The sequence below is a fragment of the Pseudophryne corroboree genome, chromosome 8, assembly GCF_028390025.1.
Source record: "Pseudophryne corroboree isolate aPseCor3 chromosome 8, aPseCor3.hap2, whole genome shotgun sequence".
Taxonomy (NCBI): Eukaryota; Metazoa; Chordata; class Amphibia; order Anura; family Myobatrachidae; genus Pseudophryne; species Pseudophryne corroboree.
Genome location: NC_086451.1, coordinates 106,769,756 through 106,792,017, shown reverse-complemented (window position 1 = coordinate 106,792,017; position 22,262 = coordinate 106,769,756). Strand labels below are relative to the sequence as shown.

Genomic DNA, 22,262 nt, shown 5'->3' with positions numbered 1-22,262 from the left:
GCCAGGAGGCTCCCGAAAACCTGGTGGTGCATACCACCCTCTATTACCAAGCCAAGCCACCTGCACCGCCACCCTCTGAGCCAACGTGGTTGCCACTGCAAGAGGGGGGCAGGTGTAAAGTCGGCAACTATGCTTTATCTCTTGCATGGTCAGTCTTCTTTTATACAATTTCTTAGAATGACATTGGAACCGTCTCAAATGTATGTGTCTCTATCTCTATGTAATAATATTGTTACATTGGTAGAATTGCCCTCAAACCTTTAAATATACTTTAATTTAACAACATGTGTCTGCTATAAAGAACCTTGCTAATGCATGTGTGTGCTTAGCCTGCAGTCTGCAACAAATCTACCTTGTTTCTTCCATCACAATGTTGCACGCTTGTAGTCAGCGCTACTTTATTGAACTAATCCAAAAATACAATTTATTTAGGCAAAAACTGGCGCATGATATGACAGAACAACAGGACGTTCACACTGTTCCTAATAGAGACTGCTCACCTGTAAATCCCGGCTGACACCTGCACACATATCCGGCAGCACTGCTGTAGCTGAACTCGGTGTTAAACTCTGGCTCTGTATTATAAAGTGATAATAGGGATCGCTCCAGACACAGACCATCATACAGACATGGATTGTCAGTACAGTCATCAATATCCATCTCACATTGATCACCAAAATATCCTGTTTAAAAAGTCGAACATGGTAGTAAACGTCAGGAATTGGGAGGACATAATAAACAAACACATTATAATAATAGGTTACATTATGGTACCCCCTTTTTAAAGGTTTAGGGGGTGTGATGCTGTGGATAACATCATGGCTGCCCCTACCGCTCAAGGGATGTAGTAAAAATGAAGATAATTTTAATCTAAACAATCATAAGGTAAACACAAAATGTCAATTGATATGTTGACATAGACAAAATATCGACAAACAAGAGGTTCACATGCACATAAGGTCTACAGGGTCATTTGGTCAACAATTCAAATGTAGACAGTCAAAATTTCAACAATGAAAATATGCTAAATGTATAGGAGACATAGACAATGGGAGCAATTCAATTGTTGATCCGATCAAGTGCACAAATTGCAGCATACTGAGGGGGCAAGCAGAATTAATAGACGCATATGAAATGCTACTGTATGTTACAGTGTTTTCCAGGAATACACTGTAATGCAGCATTTTGTTTGCAGATACAGCCGCAGTCACACATAGAATATATGCTGCATATAATTTTAATCAGCAAGTCTATTAAAGGCAATAGAATTTAAAATTTAGGTGAAGGACTATGCTATTTACGGTTTATTACATATTAGGGCTTTTTTTTAACCAAAAAAACAAATTATACAGTGACTTTCATTATTATCAGTAGAGTGATCATATTATCCCTTTTACCTGGGAGGCTCATAGATTACACAGGTTCTGTGGCTGGCTGACTTCAAGCCTACATTTCATATGGTTTTAATCAGCAAAGGAACCTATGTAATCCCATGAGCGTCCCAGGTAAAAGGGATGATATGGTCACTCTATTATCAGAAATGTGTTTTACACAAAGAATACCATTGATAGCCATATATTACTGTCAAAGTCGAAAAATATTGCAGTACACACATCACGTACAAACTACACACAGATGGCCTCCACGCGTGTACTTGTTCTGCCGTGCGTGCGCATATTCGCAATTTGCGTATGGTCGTTCCCGCAGTCTTGCGCATTAGCGCGTGGTATGAGTATTTACGGTAGAGTTTGTAGTCGCATGGAAAAGCCATCAAAACACATTACATATTTAATCCAAATAGTGCACAATGGGGGTAATTCCAAGTTGATCGCAGCAGGATTTTTGATAGCAACTGGGCAAAGCCATGTGCACTGCAGGGGAGGCAGATATAACATGTGCAGAAAGAGTTAGATTTGGGTGGGTTATATTGTTTCTGTGCAGGGTAAATACTGGGTGCTTTATTTTTACACAGCAAATTAGATTGCAGATTGAACACACCACACCCAAATCTAACTCTCTTTTTCTAACATGCTTTTACTATCCCACTAGTTCATACATTTCTCACCTACAACTACAAAATATTTTTATTGTTTGTGCTGTACCCCAGTGTACTATACAATTTTTATTTTATTTTCATAAGTACGGTGACACTGACGGTCAGAACGCTGTATATTATTATATTGTACTTATACACGTATTGTGCGATCCTGTTGGTGGTCAACAGCAGTGTTCAATTACTATTTCTGACGCCCACACGTAATGTGTGATGCTGTGGGCAAAGGTGGTATCACAGTAATATATTTGATTTCCTACTCATACACAGATTGTGCGACAATGTTGGTGAAATTAAACCATAGCGTTAGATTATTATCTCTAACTCATACACTATTACCAAATATGCTGTTGGGCTGTAGCTTTGCAATGTTGCTGCCTGCAAAAAAACAGCTTCAGTCTGCTGATCTCAGAACTCAGCATTGAAACACCCATCAGAGTTTCTTACGCCCTCACCGGGCAACCTGCTCTTACTAATATCCCTGGTGAGTCTGTTTGCTTTGGTTACGCAGGGCTTTTTCTTGATTCCTATGAGATCTGGGTAGGAAATACCACAAAGCTTTACAGCCAGTGGCGTCACAAGGCGGGTGCGGGGGGTGCGGCCCGCACCCGAGTGTGACGCCTGGAGTAGGGCTTCACCAAATGTCAGCTCCTCCGCACTGACAGGAACCAGGTGCTGCAGTGAGAAAGTCTCCTACAGCACCCGGCTCCTGTCACGGCAGGAGATCAGGGGCGCACCGGGTGTCACCACACCCGGTCACGCCTCTGTTTACAGCACACACAAATCTATTCATCAATGGGAAAAAATATATATATCCATTTTGCTTTGAACATAGGTCTCCTCCCTATTTAGAAAGGCCCACAGTTGGCAATATGGTTATGCAGTCTGAAGATCAATACACTAAAATATTATTATAATTTTTTTATTTTTTTATTTTTTTTATTATTCTTTTGTATTCTTTATAGAAACTGAAACTGGAAGCCAAATTTCTGGTTTCCAGTGCAGTGCATATGTGTTACTCAGGACTGGTGGGCAAAACAGTAAGCATACGGCTACCCTGCCATCCAGCATCACTCAGCTCCCCCAACCAAGGGCGTAGCAGGGAGTGTAGCTGCTATGAGGCCCAGAGTGGAGAGGGGCCCACCTTCCCTGTCACAGTTACATACAGATGAGTCCATATTTATCTTGACTTCTTTGCTGCGCCTACGCACACCGTGGTTTATTAACATAAACCCTTCATCTATTGTTCTCAGCTGCAATACAATACAGAGAACAATACATCAGGGGATTAAGTCATTACAGCAGGGGATTAAGTCTGATTGACCTGGCTCAGTTAATCCTATTAAAGGCCAAGATAAACATGGACCCATCTGTATGTTATATACATTTTACACCATTGGGTGATACATAGGGCATACCTACCAACTGTTCTGATTTTCGCAGGACAGTCCCTTTTTTTGGGATTGTCCTGCTCAGAGCCGTAACTACGTGTGTGTCAGGTGTGCCTGGCACACACCGCAGTCGCCCCGAGGGCGCAAATGGCCACATCCCCATGACTTTAGACAGCGGCATTGTAATGGGTCAAACTGACTCATTACAAGCCGCCTGAGAGGAGCAGCAGTGCCGGAGGCATGGGAGAAGGAGGAAGAGTGAGGGGGACTCGGAAGCTGCAGCAAGGCACTGTAATTGGTGGCGGCGCTGCTGCAGCTGTCCCTCTCCTTCCACATAGGCTGGCCTCCGCTGCTGTGAATGCTGGGATGCGCTTCCCTCATCCCAGCATTCACAGCGTCGGCGGCCAGCCAATGTGGAAGGAGAGGAACAGCTGCAGCAGCGCCGCCACCAATTACAGTGTGCTGCTGCGGCTCCCAAGTCCTCATCCCTCCTCCTCCTCCCCTGCCCGCGATCTGCCAGCAGCTGCTACACCGAGGAGCCTGACTGCCTGAGCCAGCAGGGAGAGAGAAAGTATCATTTATTCTGACTGTCTGTATATCTATCTATCTATCTATCTATCTATCCATCCTGTCTGTCTTCCGTAATGTGTTAAAAGGGGGACTGTCTGCCGTAATGTGTAAAAAGGGGGACTGTCTGCCGTAATGTGTAAAAAGGGGGACTGTCTGCCGTAATGTGTAAAAAGGGGGACTGTCTGCTGTAATGTGTAAAAAGGGGGACTGTCTATAGTAATGTGTAAAAAGGGGGACGGGACTGGCTGCCGTAATGTGTAAAAAGGAGTACTGTGTCTGCCGTAATGTGTAAAAAGAGGACACTGTCTGCCGTAATGTGTAAAAAGGGGATGCTGTCTGCCGAAATGTGTAAAAGGTGGACTCTGTCTGCCGTAATGTGTAAAAGGGGCTCTACCTGGTGTAGTGGTGCTACTGTGCGGCGTACTTTGAATAATGGAAACGACTGTGCATCGTAATATGAATTGATATTATTTTGTGGCCACACCCCTTCCCCATAAAGCCACGCCCCTATAGTGTCCCGAGATGAAGGGGGGGGGGCAGTTGGGAGGCTCCTGTCAGTCACTGCTCTGCCTAGCATGCGAACAGCATCTATTAACCAGAGACGGAGGGACAGGGGCCATGCCAGCAGCTCATAGTGCGCCTGGCCATGCCCCCATAGTGAAGGGGGAAAGGGGGCGTGGCTCATGAATGAGGCACTCTTTCAAAGCCATGCCCCCTTTTCTACAGGCCATCCCCCCCCCCCACCCCCCCGTTTCGGACGGGCAGGAGTGTCCCTCTACCACTTCTCCCAATGTTGGGAGGTATGCAATAGATCTACTGTAGTTATGCTCCTGGACCTACTCATTGTAATGGGGTATAAAATGAACTGGAGGGCATTATAGTGTTACATAATATTAATTGGGGCACTTTAATATAGCCCAATATGAAGTGGTAGCAGTAAAATGTGACATCATATGAAATGGGGGCACTGTACTGTATGTCATAATGCAATTTGGGGGTACTGCGTATAATTTATTATTATTATTATCCTTTATTTATATGGCGCCACAAGGGTTCCGCAGCGCCCAATTACAGAGTACATAAACAAATAATCAAACAGGAAAACAGCAACTTACAGTTGACGACAATATAGGACAAGTACAGGGTAAATAAACATAGCTACATCAACAGATGACAATGGAATAAGTATCAGGTGGCAGAAGACGGCTGGATTTGGTGCAGCTGAAGATTATTAAAGTAAGAAAAGGGTAAGCACATGAGGGAAGAGGGCTCTGCTCGTGAGAGCTTACATTCTAACGGGGAGGGGTAGACAGACAGGGGTGAGACAGATGGGGTACATAGAGAGCGTGGAACAGAGGTTTAGGATGAGATTTGGCTGGGTTTGGTGAAGAAGTGGGTCTTGAGAGCCCGTTTGAAGTTTTGTAGAGAGGTGGAAAGTCTGAGGGGGAGAGGTAGGGAATTCCAGAGAAGTGGTGCAGCACGTGAAAAATCTTGGAGGTAGGAGTGGGAGGAAGTAATCCGTAGGCAGGAGAGTCGGCGAGCATTAGCAGAGCGAAGAGGACGGGTGGGAGTGTAAAGCGAGATAAGATCAGAGATGTAGATGGGAGAGGAGTGGGTGAGGGCTTTGTAAGCAAGTGTGAGAAGCTTGAAATGGATTCTGAAAGGGAAGGGGAGCTAGTGAAGGTCTAGTAAGAGAGGAGAGGTGGACGTAGTGCGTTTGGTGAGGAAAATGAGCCGGGCAGCAGCATTGAGGATAGATTGGAGTGGAGAGAGGTATTTGTCAGGAATGCCAGTCAGGAGGAGATTACAGTAGTCCAGTCTGGAGATGACCAGTGAGTGGATAAGAGTCTTAGTAGCATCCTGGGTCAGAAAGGGTCTGATCCTGGAAATATTTTTTAGATGAAAACAGCAGGTTTGTGAGAGGTGCTGAATGTGTGGTTTGAAGGAGAGGGAGAAGTCAAGGATTACTCCAAGACAGCGCACTTGGGGGGTAGAGGAGATAGTAGTGCCATCAATAGATAATGAGATTGTAGGAGGTGAGGTTATGCGGAAGGGAGGGAAGATGATCAGCTCGGTCTTAGACATGTTAAGTTTAAGAAAGCGCTGGGACATCCAGGAAGAGATAGCAGAGAGACAGTTGGAGATACGAGTGAGGAGAGTAGGGGAGAGGTCTGGAGAGGAAAGATAGATTTGAGTGTCATCAGCATAGAGATGATATTGGAAACCAAAAGAACTAATGAGCTTACCTAGTGAGGACGTATAGAGAGAGAAGAGAAGAGGACCAAGGACAGAACCTTGGGGTACCCCTACAGTTAGTGGAAGTGAGGGGGAGGTGGAGTCATGAGAGTAGACAGAGAATGAACGGTCAGAAAGGTAGGACGACAACCAAGAGAGGGCAGTGTCACGCAGACCAATGGAGTGAAGGATTTGCAGTAGGAGAGGATGGTCCACAGTGTCAAAAGCAGCAGAGAGATCAAGTAGAATAAGTAGAGAGTAGTGTCCCTTAGATTTAGCAGCATGGAGGTCATTGCATACTTTTGTAAGGGCAGTTTCAGTGGAGTGGAGAGGACGGAAGCCAGATTGGAATGGGTCAAGCAGTGAGTGTGAGGAAAGAAAGGAAGTAAGGCGGTTGTAGACAATACGCTCAAGGAGTTTGGAGGCAAAAGGGAGGAGAGAGATGGGTCGGTAGTTGGAGAGAGTGTTTGGATCAAGGGTAGGTTTTTTAAGAATAGGAGAGATGAGTGCATGCTTGAAGGCAGAGGGGACAGTGCCTGATGAGAGGGATAGATTGAGAAGGTGGGAAAGATGGGAACAAGCAGAAGAAGAGAGGTAGCGGAGGAGGCGGGAGGGGATAGGGTCAAGTGGGGAGGTGGTGAGGGGACAGGAATGAATGAGGGCCATGACTTCCTCTCCAGATGCATGGGAGAAAGATGACAGAGTTGGTGCGAGGGATGGGGAGGGTTGGTAAGGGATGGGAGAAGGCTGGTTACTGATGGTCTGGTGTGATGTGATGTCCTGACGTATGGAGTCAATTTTGGATGTGAAGTAAGTGGCAAAGTCAAGAGCAGAGAGTGAGGAAGGGAGACGAGGTGGAGGTGGGCAGAGGAGTGAGTTGAGAGTGGCAAAGAGGCGCCGGGGGTTGGAAGACTGGGAGGAGATGAGGTTCTTGAAGTATGGCTGTTTAGCAAGAGAAAGGGCAGCACTGAAGGATGAGAGCATAAGTTTGAAATGGAGGAAGTCTGCCTTAGAGCGTGATTTCCTCCAGTGTCGCTCAGCAGTACGTGAGCATTTTTGCAGATATCTGGTGCATTTGGTGTGCCAGGGTTGAGGTGTTAATTTGCGAGGGTGAATAGTGGTTGGTGGAGCAACAGAGTCAAGAGCAGAAGTAAGGGAAGCATTGTATGTGGAAGTGGCTTGTTCAGGGCATGAGAGAGAGAGAGAATAGGAGAGAGAAGTGAGTCAAACAGGGAGGAAAGGAATGTGGTGTCAATAGCTTCAATGTTACGCTTAGTGATGGTAGCCTTAGGAGGTAGAGATGGGGAAGTCGAGAGAGATAGGTTAAAGGAGAGCAGGTGGTGGTCAGAGAGGGGAAATGGGGAGTTGGAAAAATCAGAAATATCACAGCGGTGAGTGAAGACCAGATCCAGTGAGCTCCCATTCACATGGGAGGGTGAGGAGGTCCACTGGGAGAGACCAAGTGAAGAGGTGAGGTTAAGGAGTTTAGAGGCAGGGGATTGTGTGGGGATGTCAATAGGGATGTTGAAATCGCCTAGGATAATGGTGGGAATGTCAGAAGAGAGGAAGTGAGGAAGCCAGGAAGCAAAGTTGTCGATGAATTTGGAAGCAGTGCCAGGGGGGCGGTAAATGACAGCTACTCTAAGATGGACTGGTTGGAAGAGGCGTATGGCGTAGACCTCAAATGTAGAGAATATAAGGGATAGTTCTGGTGGTATGAGTTGGTGGGAGTAACTAGAAGGTAAAAGGACCCCAACACCACCCCCATGGCGACCCCCAGGTCGGGGGGTGTGTGTGTGAATGTGAGGCCCCCAGCAGAGAGAGCAGCAGCAGAAGTAGTGTCAGAGGGCGTAATCCAAGTTTCAGTAATGGCTAGTAGGTGTAGGGAGTTGGAAATGAAAAGGTCATGAGTGGGGACCAGTTTGTTACAAACAGATCTGGCATTCCAGAGGGCACAGGATAGGGGGTATGAGTTTGTGGGAGAGATGTGAATGAGATTTTCAGGGTTGCTGTAGCGATGAGGTGGGATTAACTTTGAGGGCAGGGATGATGAGAGAGTAGTGATGGTACGGGTGCCTGAGCTAGGAGGGGAACTGCAGGAGGTGGGCAGGGAGGGAGGTCAGTGTGATGTGGATGGGGGTGTGAGGAGGTGACAGGGAAGGGAGAGAGGGAGCATGGCTGAGTTGTGGGGTAGCAGGACCATGGGGCAGAGGTGAATGAAAGTGGGGTAACAGGAAAGGTGGGGGAAGGATACAGAGGGATGGAGGGGAGACAGAGGAGGGGAGAGAGGAGGAGGTGGAGGAGACTAGGGGGGAAGGATAAAGATACATTATTAGGTAGACACTGAGTGATGTGGGGAGTATAAGAAAGCCTTAACATACTGTAAAGTAGGTAAATAGGTTGAGGGAAAGTGGAAGTAGGAGAGGAGACTGTAAGGGAATCCGAGCAGAAGAATTGCAGAAATGCAGGTGAGAAAAGCAGTGTCGGCTCAAGGGGTGTAGATTTAGTATGAAATGAGTCAAAAGCGTAGATAAAGTGGGTGCAGAAATGTATTTGGAGTGTAAGAAATGAAAGGATTGTGAGAGGTTTAAGAAGCAATGGTAATTATGTTAGATTTTTTAAGTGTTTGCAGGTAAAATTGCATTGGTGCAGCTGTGCTTAAAAAACAAAATTACAATAATACAGATACAAGCATTTGTAGGTGAAATGGACTGTTTTTGAAATGTCCAAGTAAGGTTGTTCCGTGCTATTTAATCAGATGCAACAATCAGGAGGTGAGTGATCTGAGGAGTAAGTGACTCACATTTGTTATTAGTTCTTCAGTTTTTTTTGTTTTGTTTGATTGGTGTGCTTCTGTTTTCCTTCTTTTTCACTTCGTTTGAACGCTGATTGAACGCTGCTGTTATGTGTCAATTTTATCACGCTTTGATAAAAATGCACGCTTAGATCAATAAATGCACAGCCAAACGGCTTTGCACAGCCTACACCATTGGACTTAAGTAGAAGACTATTACAAGTGAAACCAATAATTGAAATCTGTAACCACACCCCACCCCCTCAAATGCCAGGCAATAAATTACTTTAAAAACAGCAACCAGGCATTCCACAAAGATTAAACTGGGTCTATATCATTCAAAACTTAAAAAAGTACTTAAAAAATCACATACTATGCAATAATGTTTCAATTTGCATTACCCAGCAAAATTAGCTTTGCATACATAGATATAGTGCAGCAGAATATGTTGGTAGTTGTAGTCAATTGTAATTACCCAGCAGAATTAGCTTTGCATATATAGATATAGTGTAATGTAGACATAATGTGTACTGGCAGCCCTACCAGGTGACATAATGTCAAGTAGAAACTACTATGGGGTATAACATTGACTAAGGGACTACTATGGTTCAGAAAATGAACTAGGGATCTACTATGGGGCATAACATTAACTAAGAGCAGGTCTGTGTAATGGCTAGCATTACTGCCTCACAGCACTGAGGTCATGGGTTTGATTCCCACCATGGTCCTAACTGTGTGGAGTTTGTATATTCTCCCCGTGCTTGCGTGGGTTTCCTTCGGGTACTCCAGTTTCTTCCCACAATCCAAAATATATACTGGTAGGTTGTCTCTCAACAAAAATTAACCCTAGTGTGAATGTGTCTGTGTGTACATGTATGGAATATAGATTGTAAGCTCCACTGGGGCAGGGACTGGTGTGAATGGCCAAAATATTCTCAGTAAAGCGCTGCAGAAAATGAAAAAACTGAAAACTGATTGATAAATACATAAATAAATAAATAAATAAATAAATAAAGAGACTACTATGGCTCAGAAAATTAACTAGGGATCTACTATGGTTCTGAAAATAAATTAGGGATCTACTATGGGGCATAAAATGAACAACTGCTGTGGAAAGGTGTCTCTAGAAGCATTGGGACAGGGGCCCCTTCAATATGTTGCTAAGGGGCCCACAAAGTCCTGGCTATGCTCCTGCCCCCAACAATATGTTTTGTTAAATTGCAGAGGTTTTTTGCACTGACGGGAAGTCTATTCTTGTGGCTTAATAGACCTCTAAAACCATGATTTAAGTCAAGTGCAATAAAGACGAGAATCAACGCAGCACAGAGACGTCATTTGTTTCATCTACATACTGTAACAGCAATTTACTCCCCAGATTTCTCTGAGAACAGTATCAATTTGTAAGAGGAAAGAACGGAATAGCAGAAAGTATGGTACAGGAGTTAGTAATGCCCAAGGCTTTCCACAGTTGTTATAAATTAACTGGTGGTAGGTTTTTATTCCAAAAGTAAAAAAGTAACTAACTGTTAAATAGCGCCCCAAAATTATTTTTGAATGTATACACATAAATGTCAATAATGATTATAGAATTGTCCTGGGAGACTGCGCATCCGTAAACACTATGTGTGGTAGTGATAAAATAGGAAAAAGAAAGAGAAAAATACGGAAGCGCTGAATTCCAGGAAATAAGTAAAACGGTGAGAGCCAACAAATAAAAATTAATACAAATTTATTAATAATAAAAACCACATGTAAAACCTGAAAAAATCAGTTCAAGAACACCTCTAGGTACTCCGTTTCTAGGCATCAGTTGAGCATAAATTCATATTTATAATGGATGAAGATAATGTCCATAGTTCATATGACACTGATGATTGCTGGGCAAATAGCCGGCAATGAAGGTGTAAATGCGGTCCCGGAGTATAACAAGCTGCGTTTGTGGAAATAAAACAGCTGGCAAATGAAAAGGTACCTTTGACAAAGTCACGTGGAGCATGACGAAACGCGTTAGGACTCCGCCTCCAGCTCACCTCTACTCCGGTGTCATTACTAATACACTCTCTGCATTGTTCCGGTGTGAGTGTCTTCAAGCTCTTCCATTACCGCTGGCCGCGGCTCTACAACATAACGCTGGAACCATTCTGAACACTCGGGTGATCATCTTTATCTCTACCACGCTGCATAGCGCAAGTGGGCATTGCAGGACATCAGGCCGAGGACGCTCGGCCCATCGCCAGCCCATATGAGAGGTAAAACAGTCAGTTCAGACTAGGTGATCTGATACACTTATAACCCTGGGATCACAGCCTTATATTCATTTGCCAGCTGTTTTATTTCCACAAACGCAGCTTGTTATACTCCGGGACTGCATTTACACCTTCATTGCCGGCTATTTGCCCAGCAATCATCAGTGTCATATGAACTATGGACATTATCTTCATCCATTATAAATATGAATTTATGCTCAACTGATGCCTAGAAACGGAGTACCTAGAGGTGTTCTTGAACTGATTTTTTCAGGTTTTACATGTGGTTTTTATTATTAATAAATTTGTATTAATTTTTATTTGTTGGCTCTCACCGTTTTACTTATTTCCTGGAATTCAGCGCTTCCGTATTTTTCTCTTTTATTCCAAAAGGCTTGCCCCCAGTTGCTCAGTGGATTGAGATGTGGTTACTGGAAAGTCTGCCGCATTAAGTTGAAATCACTGTTATACTTCTGAAATCTAACTTTCAAAACCTGTTTTCTTGCAAATGTTCTTATCTCTTAGGGGGTTATTCAGAGATAGGCACAGATGGCTGCCTACACAGCCAGATCTGCGATCATCTCCGCACATGCTGGGGGCCACTCAGCATGTGTGAGGCCGCCCCTCGATGCATCCGCAATTGGATTGGTGAGGCATTGAATCTAAGGTTGACCCCTGGCAGCGCCATTTTGTCTTCCAGAGTGTCTTTGTGTGACGTCACGGAGTCACCTTGAAAACGATCCAGGCCCGCCCCCACAACACCGCCCCCCGCAACGCCCGCACCTGTCAATCACATTGCGGCCACATCCTTCAGGGATGAAGCTGCAATGTGTGAGTTTGATCACGCACACAATGGCCAGTGCGCGTGCGCCAGACCACCTCGATGCGGCTGCTGCGTCCAGGTCTGAATGACTCCCTTAGTGTGGGAAATTAAAGAATTTCTGCATGTACTGTAAGACAGTAATTCTCAACCTCGGTGCTCAAGTACCCCCAACAGTTCATGTTTTCCAGGTCACCGAGCAGTTGAACAGGTGTATTCATTACACTGACACATTTTAAAAGACCCACAGGTGGAGCAAATTATTTCACTTGCAATCCTGTGAGGAGACATGGAAAACATGACATGGATACTTGAGGAACGTGGTTGAGAACCACTGCTGTAAAACATGTAAACACTCACCTGCCCAACACAGACAGCTGTAGCCTCCAATTCCTTCCAGGCATGTGGCGTTATTCTTACAGGGGTTTGAGGCGCACTCCAGGATTTCTGTTTCACACAAATCTCCTACAAACCCAGTGTCACTGCAATTACAATGGAACCTGAAACACAGAACCTAAATCAGCAGTGTACCAACATATTTCACCTCACTCTCTCTTCCCCTTGAGCCATTCCTGCACAACATACATGCTGCCAGTGAGTTCATGGCTATGTGCATAGCACAGTCACTGTCGCCCTAAGCGCTACACACATAATAATAAGTAGTAAAAGAAGTGTTATGGTAAAACTTACCTTTGTAACTCTTTTTCTTTTAGGTCCATGGGATCCAAGGGTTAATCCTTATCCTTGGGTATGATGCTGGAAGAGACCAGGATTGGCACCGAACATTAAGCTAGTGAGCTTCCCAGGATGCACTGGGCTCCTCTCCCTTCATACCCTGCCCACATGCTCAGGCACTTCAGTTTTAGTAACAAACCCAAAGCAGGAGCTGGAGAGAAGAGAGAAAAGAAAGGATGGTACACACAGGAAACACTCTCACAGAGGAGAAGGGAACTGGTGACAGTAAAAGTAACCCATTGAAGTTATGTGCGTCAAGGTGGGTGCCCTGCGGATCCCATGGACCTAGAAGAAAAAGAGTTAACAAGGGTAAATTTTACCATAACTCTTATTTTCTTCTTCAGGGTCCATGGTCTGCTCAGGGTTAATCATTTAGCCTGGGATGTCCCAAAGCAGTTGACATAGGGAGGGAACGCTCCTAAGCTGAAAGGAGGACACTGTGGCCAAAGGTTGCAACCTGAGAGGCAAACGCATCAAAGGCATAGAACATAAGAAACGTGTGTGCAGTAGACAACGTAGCTGCCTTGCAGAGTTGTTCAGCAGATGGCCCACGGAGGGCTGACCATGACGGACCCACAGAGCAAGTAGAGTGAGCAGAGACCGTACTTGGAACAGGCAGATCAGCCTGCGTATACGCCTGTGAGATGGTCATGCGGAGCCAACGTGCCAACGTTTGCTTAGTGGCTGGTCAGCCCCGCTTGTGGAATCCATGAAGGATTAATAAGGAATCAGTCTTCCTAAGGGAACCAGTAAAATCCATGTAGATACAGGGAGCACGGACCACATCCAATGATGCCTCCTTTTGTGAGAGGCCAGGATCCTGAAAGGCCGGTACCACAATGGATTAGTTAATATGGAATTTAGGATCTTATTCAGTAAGGATTGCAAAATTTGCAATTTGTAATCCGGATGATTATCGAACGACTGTGCATGCAAAAATAGTGACCAAAATTGTGTATAGATTGTGTTCACAATGCAGCCGCTGTTTGACTGACAGAAAGACGGCTTTTCTGGGCAGAAACCTGACGTTTTCTGAGTGTGTTTGAAAAAATGCAGGCGTTTCTAGGCGTTTTTAAGGTGGGCCTCTGACGTCAGCGAAGACCACTTCAAGCCTCTTGTGTCGCAAGAATTGTGCATGACCTTGCCTGGCGCAGATGGGAAAAATCTTTGATGTCCTGGTAATTACATATGGTTTTGCGATCAGACCGCATACGGAGATGCATTTGTACATTTCTGCAATGGGCATTTTTCTCTATTTCAGGGTGGCAACTATTTGATTGCAGCAATTGCTTTTTAGCAGAAACTGCAATACTTGCTGAATGAGGTCCTTAGAATTTACCTTAGGTAGGTATCCTTTTCTCGTTCAAAGGACCGCCCAGTCACAGTGAAAAATCAAGAATGGGGAGCGACAAGAGAGAGCCTCCACATCTGAGACCCTACGTGCTGAGGCGATTGTTAGCAGAGTGAGGGTCTTTGCAGTTAACCACTTGAGTTCTACCGTCTCCAAAGTTTTGAATGGAGGCTGTGATAAGGCCTGAAAAACCAAGGACAAATCCCACGGAGCCACCGGAGGGACAATGGAGGTTGTATTCATAGTACTCCTTGAAGGAAGGTACGTGCATCTGGCAAGGGAGCCAGTATCTTCTGGAACCAAACTGATAATGCCATATCTGGTAATATATGCGGGCTGAGGCTGGCTTCTGAGCCTGAACCATTGTCTGAACTACCGCACAGTAAAAGCATTTTTCCATTAGGAGGGAAGTCTCAAGAGGCACGCTGTTAAAGACAGGTGTTGCAGGTACGGACGGAGACAGGGACCCTGAGACAACAGGCCTGGACGAAGAGGCAGAGAGAAGGGCTCGTCTGTGGAGAGATCCCTCAGATCCAAGAACCAACAGCATCTAGGCCTTGCTGGAGCTACCATGATGAGTGTGCCACCGTACTCCTTGAAGTTGCGCAGTACTCTGGGAAGGAGAGACACTGGAGGGAAGAGATAGGCCAGAGGGAACTTCCATGGAACTGTGAATGCGCCCACAAAGCTCGCTTCCAGATCTCTTGTCCTGGCCCCATACACAGGAACCTTTTGGATGTGTCTGGAGGCCATGAAATCCACATCTGGCAAACCATATTTGCGCACCAGGATTTGAAAGATGTCCAGGTGGAGAGACCGCTCTCCAGTGTGGACATCCTGGCGACGGAAAAAGTCCACCACCCAGTTGAGTGCTCCTAGAATGAAGACGGCAGAGATGGCTGGAAGATGGATTTCTGCCCAGGCAAAAATCCGATTCCCTTCCTGCATTGCTGCCGCACTGCAAGTCCCGCCTTGCTGATTTATGTAAGCCACTGCCGTGGCGTTGTCTGACTGGACTTGTACTGGAGAACCGTGAAGGAGGTTTAGAGCCATTTGAAGAGCCCTGTAGATTGGGAGAGTCCTTTCTACTGGAGACTTACGGCCCTGAAAGGAGGGACTGCCGTGAGTGATCCCCACCCTCGGAGACTCGCATCCATTGTGAGAAGTTGTCCAGTGTGGAATCCAGAAAGGCCGGCCCTTGTCCAGGTTGGGTTTGTGAAGCCATCATGCAAGGGATATACGAACCTCCTGTGTCCATTCCAACTGGACAGTATTAAGCGCTGTAGGGGCCTGGAGTGAAATTGAGCATATTCCACCATGTCGAATACCGATACCATGGAGCCCAGGGTCCATGGTATGTATAAAGATCTGGGGGCTGTGGAACAGGTTGCGGATGTGCATCTGCATTGACGCAATTTTTTCCTGAGGTAGGAATATGCGCTGTAGGCTGGCATCCAGTAGAGCCCCAAGGTGAAGCATACACTACGAAGGGGTGAGTGAGGGGGGCGTGGCTTGGCCGAGCATGGAGTAAGGAGCTAGGAGTTAGAGCTCCGTCTATCCTGCTATCTTTATCCTGATTCCCCCGCTGGTGATCGCTCCTGACTTGGCTCACCCTTTGTGTCTCTTGGCCCTGCACATTTTGTGGGGTCTGCGGGACTGTGTCTCTGCCCTGGACGGCCGCTGGACGGATCGCGGCCTACACCGCTCTGCCTCACTCCTTCCGTCTGACCGGAAGTGCGGCGCCATATTGAGAACTAACAGCGGAGGCCGGGGACGCGCTGGGCCGGAGCTCCCTTCACCCGTGCCCTCTGCTGCTTCTGCTGCTCCGGAGGTCGGCGTGTGCCCCTGTCTCCCTCCACCTTGCGACTGGCGGGCTGACTGTCCCTGTGTGGCGGTGATTGCTGCTGACAGTGCGGGGGTGCATCTATCTGCACTGACCGTCCCTCCTGACGTCCCCTGCCTCCCTGCACTGCTGGTTGGAGCCTCCCTGTCTGCACTACTCTCCCTGCAGGGCTGCCTGGACACCTGCAGCTATCCTACTCTGCCTACATTGCTGGTTGGCGCTTCCCTATCTACACTACTCTCCATGAGGGTCCACTTGAAAGCCAGCTGCTGATTATACAGCCTGACTGCTGCCCCTAAGGATTTTCCTTTTTCCTGCTTGTGTTCATTCACCTAAGTGAGACTCTGGAAGTCTGAAGATTTTGCAGCCTGTGGTGAGCACGTATTGTTTGTTTTATATCATCACTACGGGAGTCCTGTCTCTGCATTACTTCAGTAGCTTTGCTCTCGCACTTGGCCTCTACTGTTATTGCTATTTCTACCTCCACCTCCGTGTTCCACCCGTGTCCCGTCATGGTGCGTGGGGGCAGTGCTGCTGCTGCTACCGCTGCTGCTAAGTTTGAAAAATATGCTAGAGGCTCTCAGTCTTCCTCCCAACTCACCCGGGGTACTGCTCCCCCATCCCCTCCTTCCCCCTCGGGCACACCTCCTCGAGAGGATGACACGTCCCAGTCGACGCAGCAAATTCTTTTGGCCATATCCACGTCCGAACACAGAGTCATGGATAAAATCGGCCAAGTACAGGTGGATATCACTTTAATCAGACATGACATACAAAAGATTCGTGAACGGGTGGGGAAAGCGGAGCACCGTATCTCCGACTTAGAAGACGTCACCAATCCTCTTAAAGATACGGTTTCCAATCTCACAACTCAAATGTCGGCAGTTAAGGCGAAGCTCTCTGATATTGAAGGAAGACTACGTCGTAATAATGTCCGCTTTGTGGGCCTCCCGGAGAGAGCGGAGGGCTCCTCCCCAGAATCGTTCCTTGAAACATGGCTTCTCCGATTATTTCAACGCAATGACTTTGGTCCTCAGTTTCCTGTGGAGAGGGCGCACCGATTGCCTGCCAGGGCTCCTCCCCCGGGCGCACCTGCACGCACTTTCATAGCCCGTTTCCTACACTACAGGGACCGGGATGCGGTCCTGCGGCTGGCCCGCACACAGGGTCCTTTGAAATTTGACAACCATGATATTTCTGTTTATCCGGACTTCGCCGTAGATGTCCAGAAGTCGCGTGCGCAGTTCCTTCAGGTCAAAAGGAAGCTTCATGACCATCAAATCCAATATGCCATGTTGTTCCCGGCACGTTTAAGGGTGGTGTATGATGGCTCCACACACTTCTTCAATACCCCTCAAGAGACGGAGGCCTGGCTGGAGCGTAGACCTCGGGCCCCTAACTGAGGACTGTTTCTCTCTCAGGGGTCGCATTGTTTGCTGGGTTTTGTACTCCTGCTATTCACGTAGCGGGGACGATCTTTAAGTTTAGGAGCTGAATGCTAGGATATAGCCTTTTTGTAGAGGCAATACTTGTCTCTACTCCCTGGGGTTGCTATAGGTTTTCAGCTTTAGTTTAGTTGGTTTTTTGGGATCCAGTCGTGTCTAGTTTGGGATGGATATGCAGGGAGGGGGGTGTTTGGGCTGTTTTGGGTTTGTTTGTTTTTCTTGTATATGTATTGCTCCATGTGTCACTGTGTTATTTTTTTTCTTGGACTGCAATGTGTCTATGTTTTTTCTTATATGTGCCTTTTGGTCTCCGGATGCTTTACCTGCTTGCTGGTGGAGGGCCGCAGTGGTCCCTTTGCTCCTTCCTGCTCTACACTCCGGGTTCCTCTCTATTACGTGTCCTCCTTGCCTTGGATATTCCTCTTCTTCTGCCTCTCCATATTCGCCCCTTGCTTCTTTTCTCCTTCTGTCCTTTCTTTCTTATACTCATGGCTGCAGGGGTTGATGGACTCCGCATACTTGGCTGGAATGTGAGGGGCTTGAATGACCGCATCAAGCGGGCTCTGGTTTTATCTCAGGTGAGGAAGTATAAGGCAGATGTCATATGCCTCTCCGAAACACACTTGGTTGGTACTAGAACCTTGGCTCTCAGGAAGCCCTGGGTTGGTCTCTCCTATCATTCCACCTCTTCTGCTAATTCCAGGGGGGTTTCAGTTTTGGTGCGGAAGTCGGTTAATTTCCATTTAGTTCATAGTCAAATTGACCAATATGGCAGGTATGTATTCCTTAGGGCTTATGGTAACCGTACACTTTTGCATATACTTGCTGTTTATATTCCCCCCCCCCCCTACAATAATGAAGTACTCTGACAGGCAATGTCGTTTATTGCTATTCCTCCCTCAGTACCGGTCCTTTGCATCAGAGATTTCAATAATGTTTTAGATAAAGTTTTAGATCGGTGGGCTGAGCTTCCCCCTTCTCTACCCTCTACTTCCCCGTCCCCCACACCGTTTGCGAGGCTGGTTGCCGAGCTTGGGCTCCTGGATGTTTGGAGGCTGAGACACCCCAAACAACTACAATACTCTTGCCACTCGGCCAGTTTTCACACGTTCTCGAGAATAGATTTGGCCCTCGTTTCCCCTGATCTCACTGCTAGAATACTAGATGTCCAGTACCTACAGAGGGGAATCTCGGACCACTCACCCTTGCTGGTGGCCCTAGATTCTGTGCCTGTCTGTGGGGCTAAACTTTGGAAATTGAACCCCTTTTGGTTGACCTTGTTGACTGATCATGAGGCCTTGGTTCGTGAATGGAGTGATTTTGAGGTTCATAATGCATCCTGTTCTGATCAACTGGTTAAACATGACGCATTTAAGGCTTCGCTATGGGGATCCTTCATATGACAAATAGCTAGTGTCAAAAATAGCTAGTAGGGAGTAGGAGGTGCGCCTGGAGCTTGCCTGTTCCCAATCTGAATCTGTTTACCTTTCTACTAAGACCCTTAGTGACCGAGTGAGGTGGGATTTGGCCAGGAAAGCCTGGTCTGACCATTCACTTGATAAATCAAGGCGCAAATTACTTTTCTCCCAGCATACCCTCTATTCACAATCGGACACGGGGGGTAGTTACTTGGCTTTTCTAGCTCGGGAGGAGAGAACTGGAGGTTCCATTCAGCAGATCTGTGATGCCCAGGGCGAAATGGTCTATGCCACTCCTGAGATAGCCCAGGTTTTCCAGTCCTTTTATTACTCGTATGCCTCTAAAGTCACTTATACCTCCAGTCAACTACAGCAATATCTTTCATGTATTGTCCTACCACAATTGTCCCAACAATCTATAGATTTTTTAGATGCTAGTATCACTTCAGAGGAAGTTGAGGCAGCTATTGCCTCCTTCCCTAATAAAAAGGGGCCGGGTAGCGACGGTATGCCGGTTGAAGTCTATAGACAATATCGTGCATACTTTGTCCCCTATCTTTTGACTCTCTTTAATGCTTTGCTAGAGGGTGCTCGTTTGCCTCCTTCTATGTCAGAAGCTATTATTGTGGTGATCCTCAAACCAGGTAAGGACCCTACGGCCCCAGAATCCTACCGCCCAATCTCATTGCTACCTACTGATGTCAAGATTTTGGCCAAAATTCTGGCACTTAGACTCAATAGTGTTATCACTTCGATCATTCACGATGATCAGACAGGATTTATGCCAGGCAAGTCTACTCTCCAAAATTTGTGGCGACTGTTTTGTCACCTGCAGATGGGGGACCAGTCCGAGTCGGGGGCTGTGGTGGTTTCCCTGGATGCTGCCAAGGCCTTCGACTCTGTGGAATGGGAGTATTTGTGGGAAGTCCTTAGACGATTTGCTTTTGGCCCCAAATTCATACGCTGGGTACAATTACTCTATTCCTCCCCCGTGGCTCGAATATCTGCCAATGGTTATGTAACATCCCCATTTGCTTTGTCTCGTGGTACTAGACAGGGCTACCCACTGTCCCCTGCCCTTTTTGCCCTGGCTGTGGAACCATTGGCGAGTTTCATTAGAGCGTCCCCTGATGTTAGGGGCATTACTATTGACGGACATGAGGATGTTATTGCATTATATGCCGATGACATGCTTTTGTTTCTCAGTGACCCTGATGCTTCCCTGACCTCCCTTCTAAGTATTGTTGATACATTTGGCCTCTATTCCGGCCTGACTATCAACTGGAATAAATCTAATGTCTTTCCCATATCTGGTATTCTTCCTGACCCATTGCCTATTGTGTCCTCCTTGCACTGGACCCTTCGCTTTCAGTATCTTGGTGTCTGGATCACTCCTAATGTTAAGTCTTTTGTACATCAAAACATTGACCAGGTCACGGTGGATCTAAAGCGACAGATTCATGTATGGAAGAAGCTTCCCCTTACTGTCACGGGTCACATTAACTTGATCAAGATGGTGATACAACCAAAATATCTTTATCTATTGCAGCACTCTCCTACTTATATCCCCAAGAAAATTTTCACTAACATTAATAGTGTGCTTTCCTCTTTTGTTTGGGGCGACAAAACGCCTAGGGTTGCCCCGAGAGCTCTGGTTAGGGCTAAATTGGATGGAGGTTTGGGTTTTCCCAATCTGCGGGCCTATTATCTAGCTGCCCAACTTGCGCATTTGTCTAATTGGATTCTCAGTAGGGATAGTCCCACGTTTGAGAGATTCTTTGCCGAGTATGTGGTGTCCCACTTCTCTCCTGTCCAGTTCCTTCTCTCTGCCTCTTCTACTGCTGGTCTTCCTCCTTTACTCTGTCAGTCGCTACTTGTATGGCGTCAAACTCACTCCTACTATGCATGGCGAGGTACAGATTCTGACACGCCACTTTGGTTTAACCCAGCGTATAGGGAGTTATTGCAGCTCTCACAGGACAATATATGGATTGGGGCGGGCCTTACCACAGTTTCACAACTGTATGATAATGGTGTTTTTAAATCTTTCACACAACTGCGGGAGGAGCTTGAAATATCCAATAGATCCTTTTATCGTTATCTACAGCTCCGCCATGCGGTGCAGGCACAGTTTGGGGCCTCGCCTCCGTCCATTTCTGATTCCCCGATTAAAGACATGGTTATGAATTTGGGTACAAGTCACCAAGTTTCCACTTTATATGTTAGTCTTAATGCCCACATCTGCCCGAATATATCTGACCAACTTAAACTTAAGTGGGAGCAAGACATTGGCCCACTTACAGATGACCAATGGCTCCAGGTGTTGTGCTCTCTTAAATATACTACTCAGTGTGTCAAGGACCAGCAGGTTTATTTCTTTGTTTTACATAGGACTTATAGAACTCCCGTTTCTTTATGTAAAGCAGGTCTACGGCCTGGTACTACCTGCCCAAGATGTGGTGCCCCTGAAGCTACCTTTTGGCATCTGCTATGGCTGTGCCCCACTGTATATGCCTTTTGGGAAGCAGTCTGGTCGGACATTCTGCTTACTGAACCTACGCTGCCCCCCCCCTTCCCCTACACTGTGTATGTTTGCGCTAGACTTAGAGGAATCCTACTGCCCGGCATTATACAAATATGTTCTTTGCCTGACTACCTTAGCTAAGGTGATTATAGCGCGTAACTGGTTTGCTACTTCTTCCCCTAATGTGTGCAATTGGCGAGCTCTAGTGAATGAGGTGTCAGGACATGAGAGGTTTACACATAGGTCTTGAGTGACCCTGCCCCATTACCTCAGCAAGTGGGATAGATGGAATACCTCCCGTCTGGCTGCAGCTGGAGCACTGACTGAGGCTTAGTATGTGAATTTGCGAGATTGTCGTGACACTTATTATCTTTATCTATGTGACACTGTGACACAGATTGCATTATTTGCTGTATTTTTCCTGTACCTTTTTCTTTCTTTTTTTGTTGTTGTTGTTTTGTTTGGTGTTTTGGCTTTGTTCTGTATTTAATGTTTTTTTGTTTTTCCCTGAAAAACTTAAAAGTAAAAAAAAAAAAGAAGGGGTGAGTGAGGATTTGGCCCAGTTGATTATCCAACCGTGGGCATGGAGAACGGACAACCTCATCTGGAGATGATGGTTTAATATCTTTGGAGATTGTGCCAGTAGAAGGAGGTCGTCCAAGTAAGGGGAGGATTTGAATCCCGTGACCTTGGAGATGGGCCGCCATCACTGCCATGATTTTGGTGAACACCCTGGGAGCTGTGGACAGTCCGAAAGGTAGGGCCTGGAATTGGAAATGCTGCAAACCGGAGAAACTGTTGATGACTGGGTGCTATAGGCACATGCAGGTACACATC

The 22,262-nt window shown here is 46.5% G+C and overlaps 1 protein-coding gene across 1 annotated transcript in view; it reads right to left on the bottom strand.

Moving 5' to 3' along the window:
- CRB2 (crumbs cell polarity complex component 2) overlaps window positions 1–22,262 on the bottom strand; it is a 298,555-nt gene that overhangs the window by 109,271 nt on the left and 167,022 nt on the right. Inside the window, exons 3-4 of the mRNA XM_063938516.1 lie at window positions 12,470–12,609; window positions 501–683 (exon numbers count right to left, since the gene is read on the bottom strand). Coding sequence (XP_063794586.1) covers window positions 501–683; window positions 12,470–12,609 — 323 coding nt within the window. The remainder of the gene's footprint in view (window positions 1–500; window positions 684–12,469; window positions 12,610–22,262) is intronic.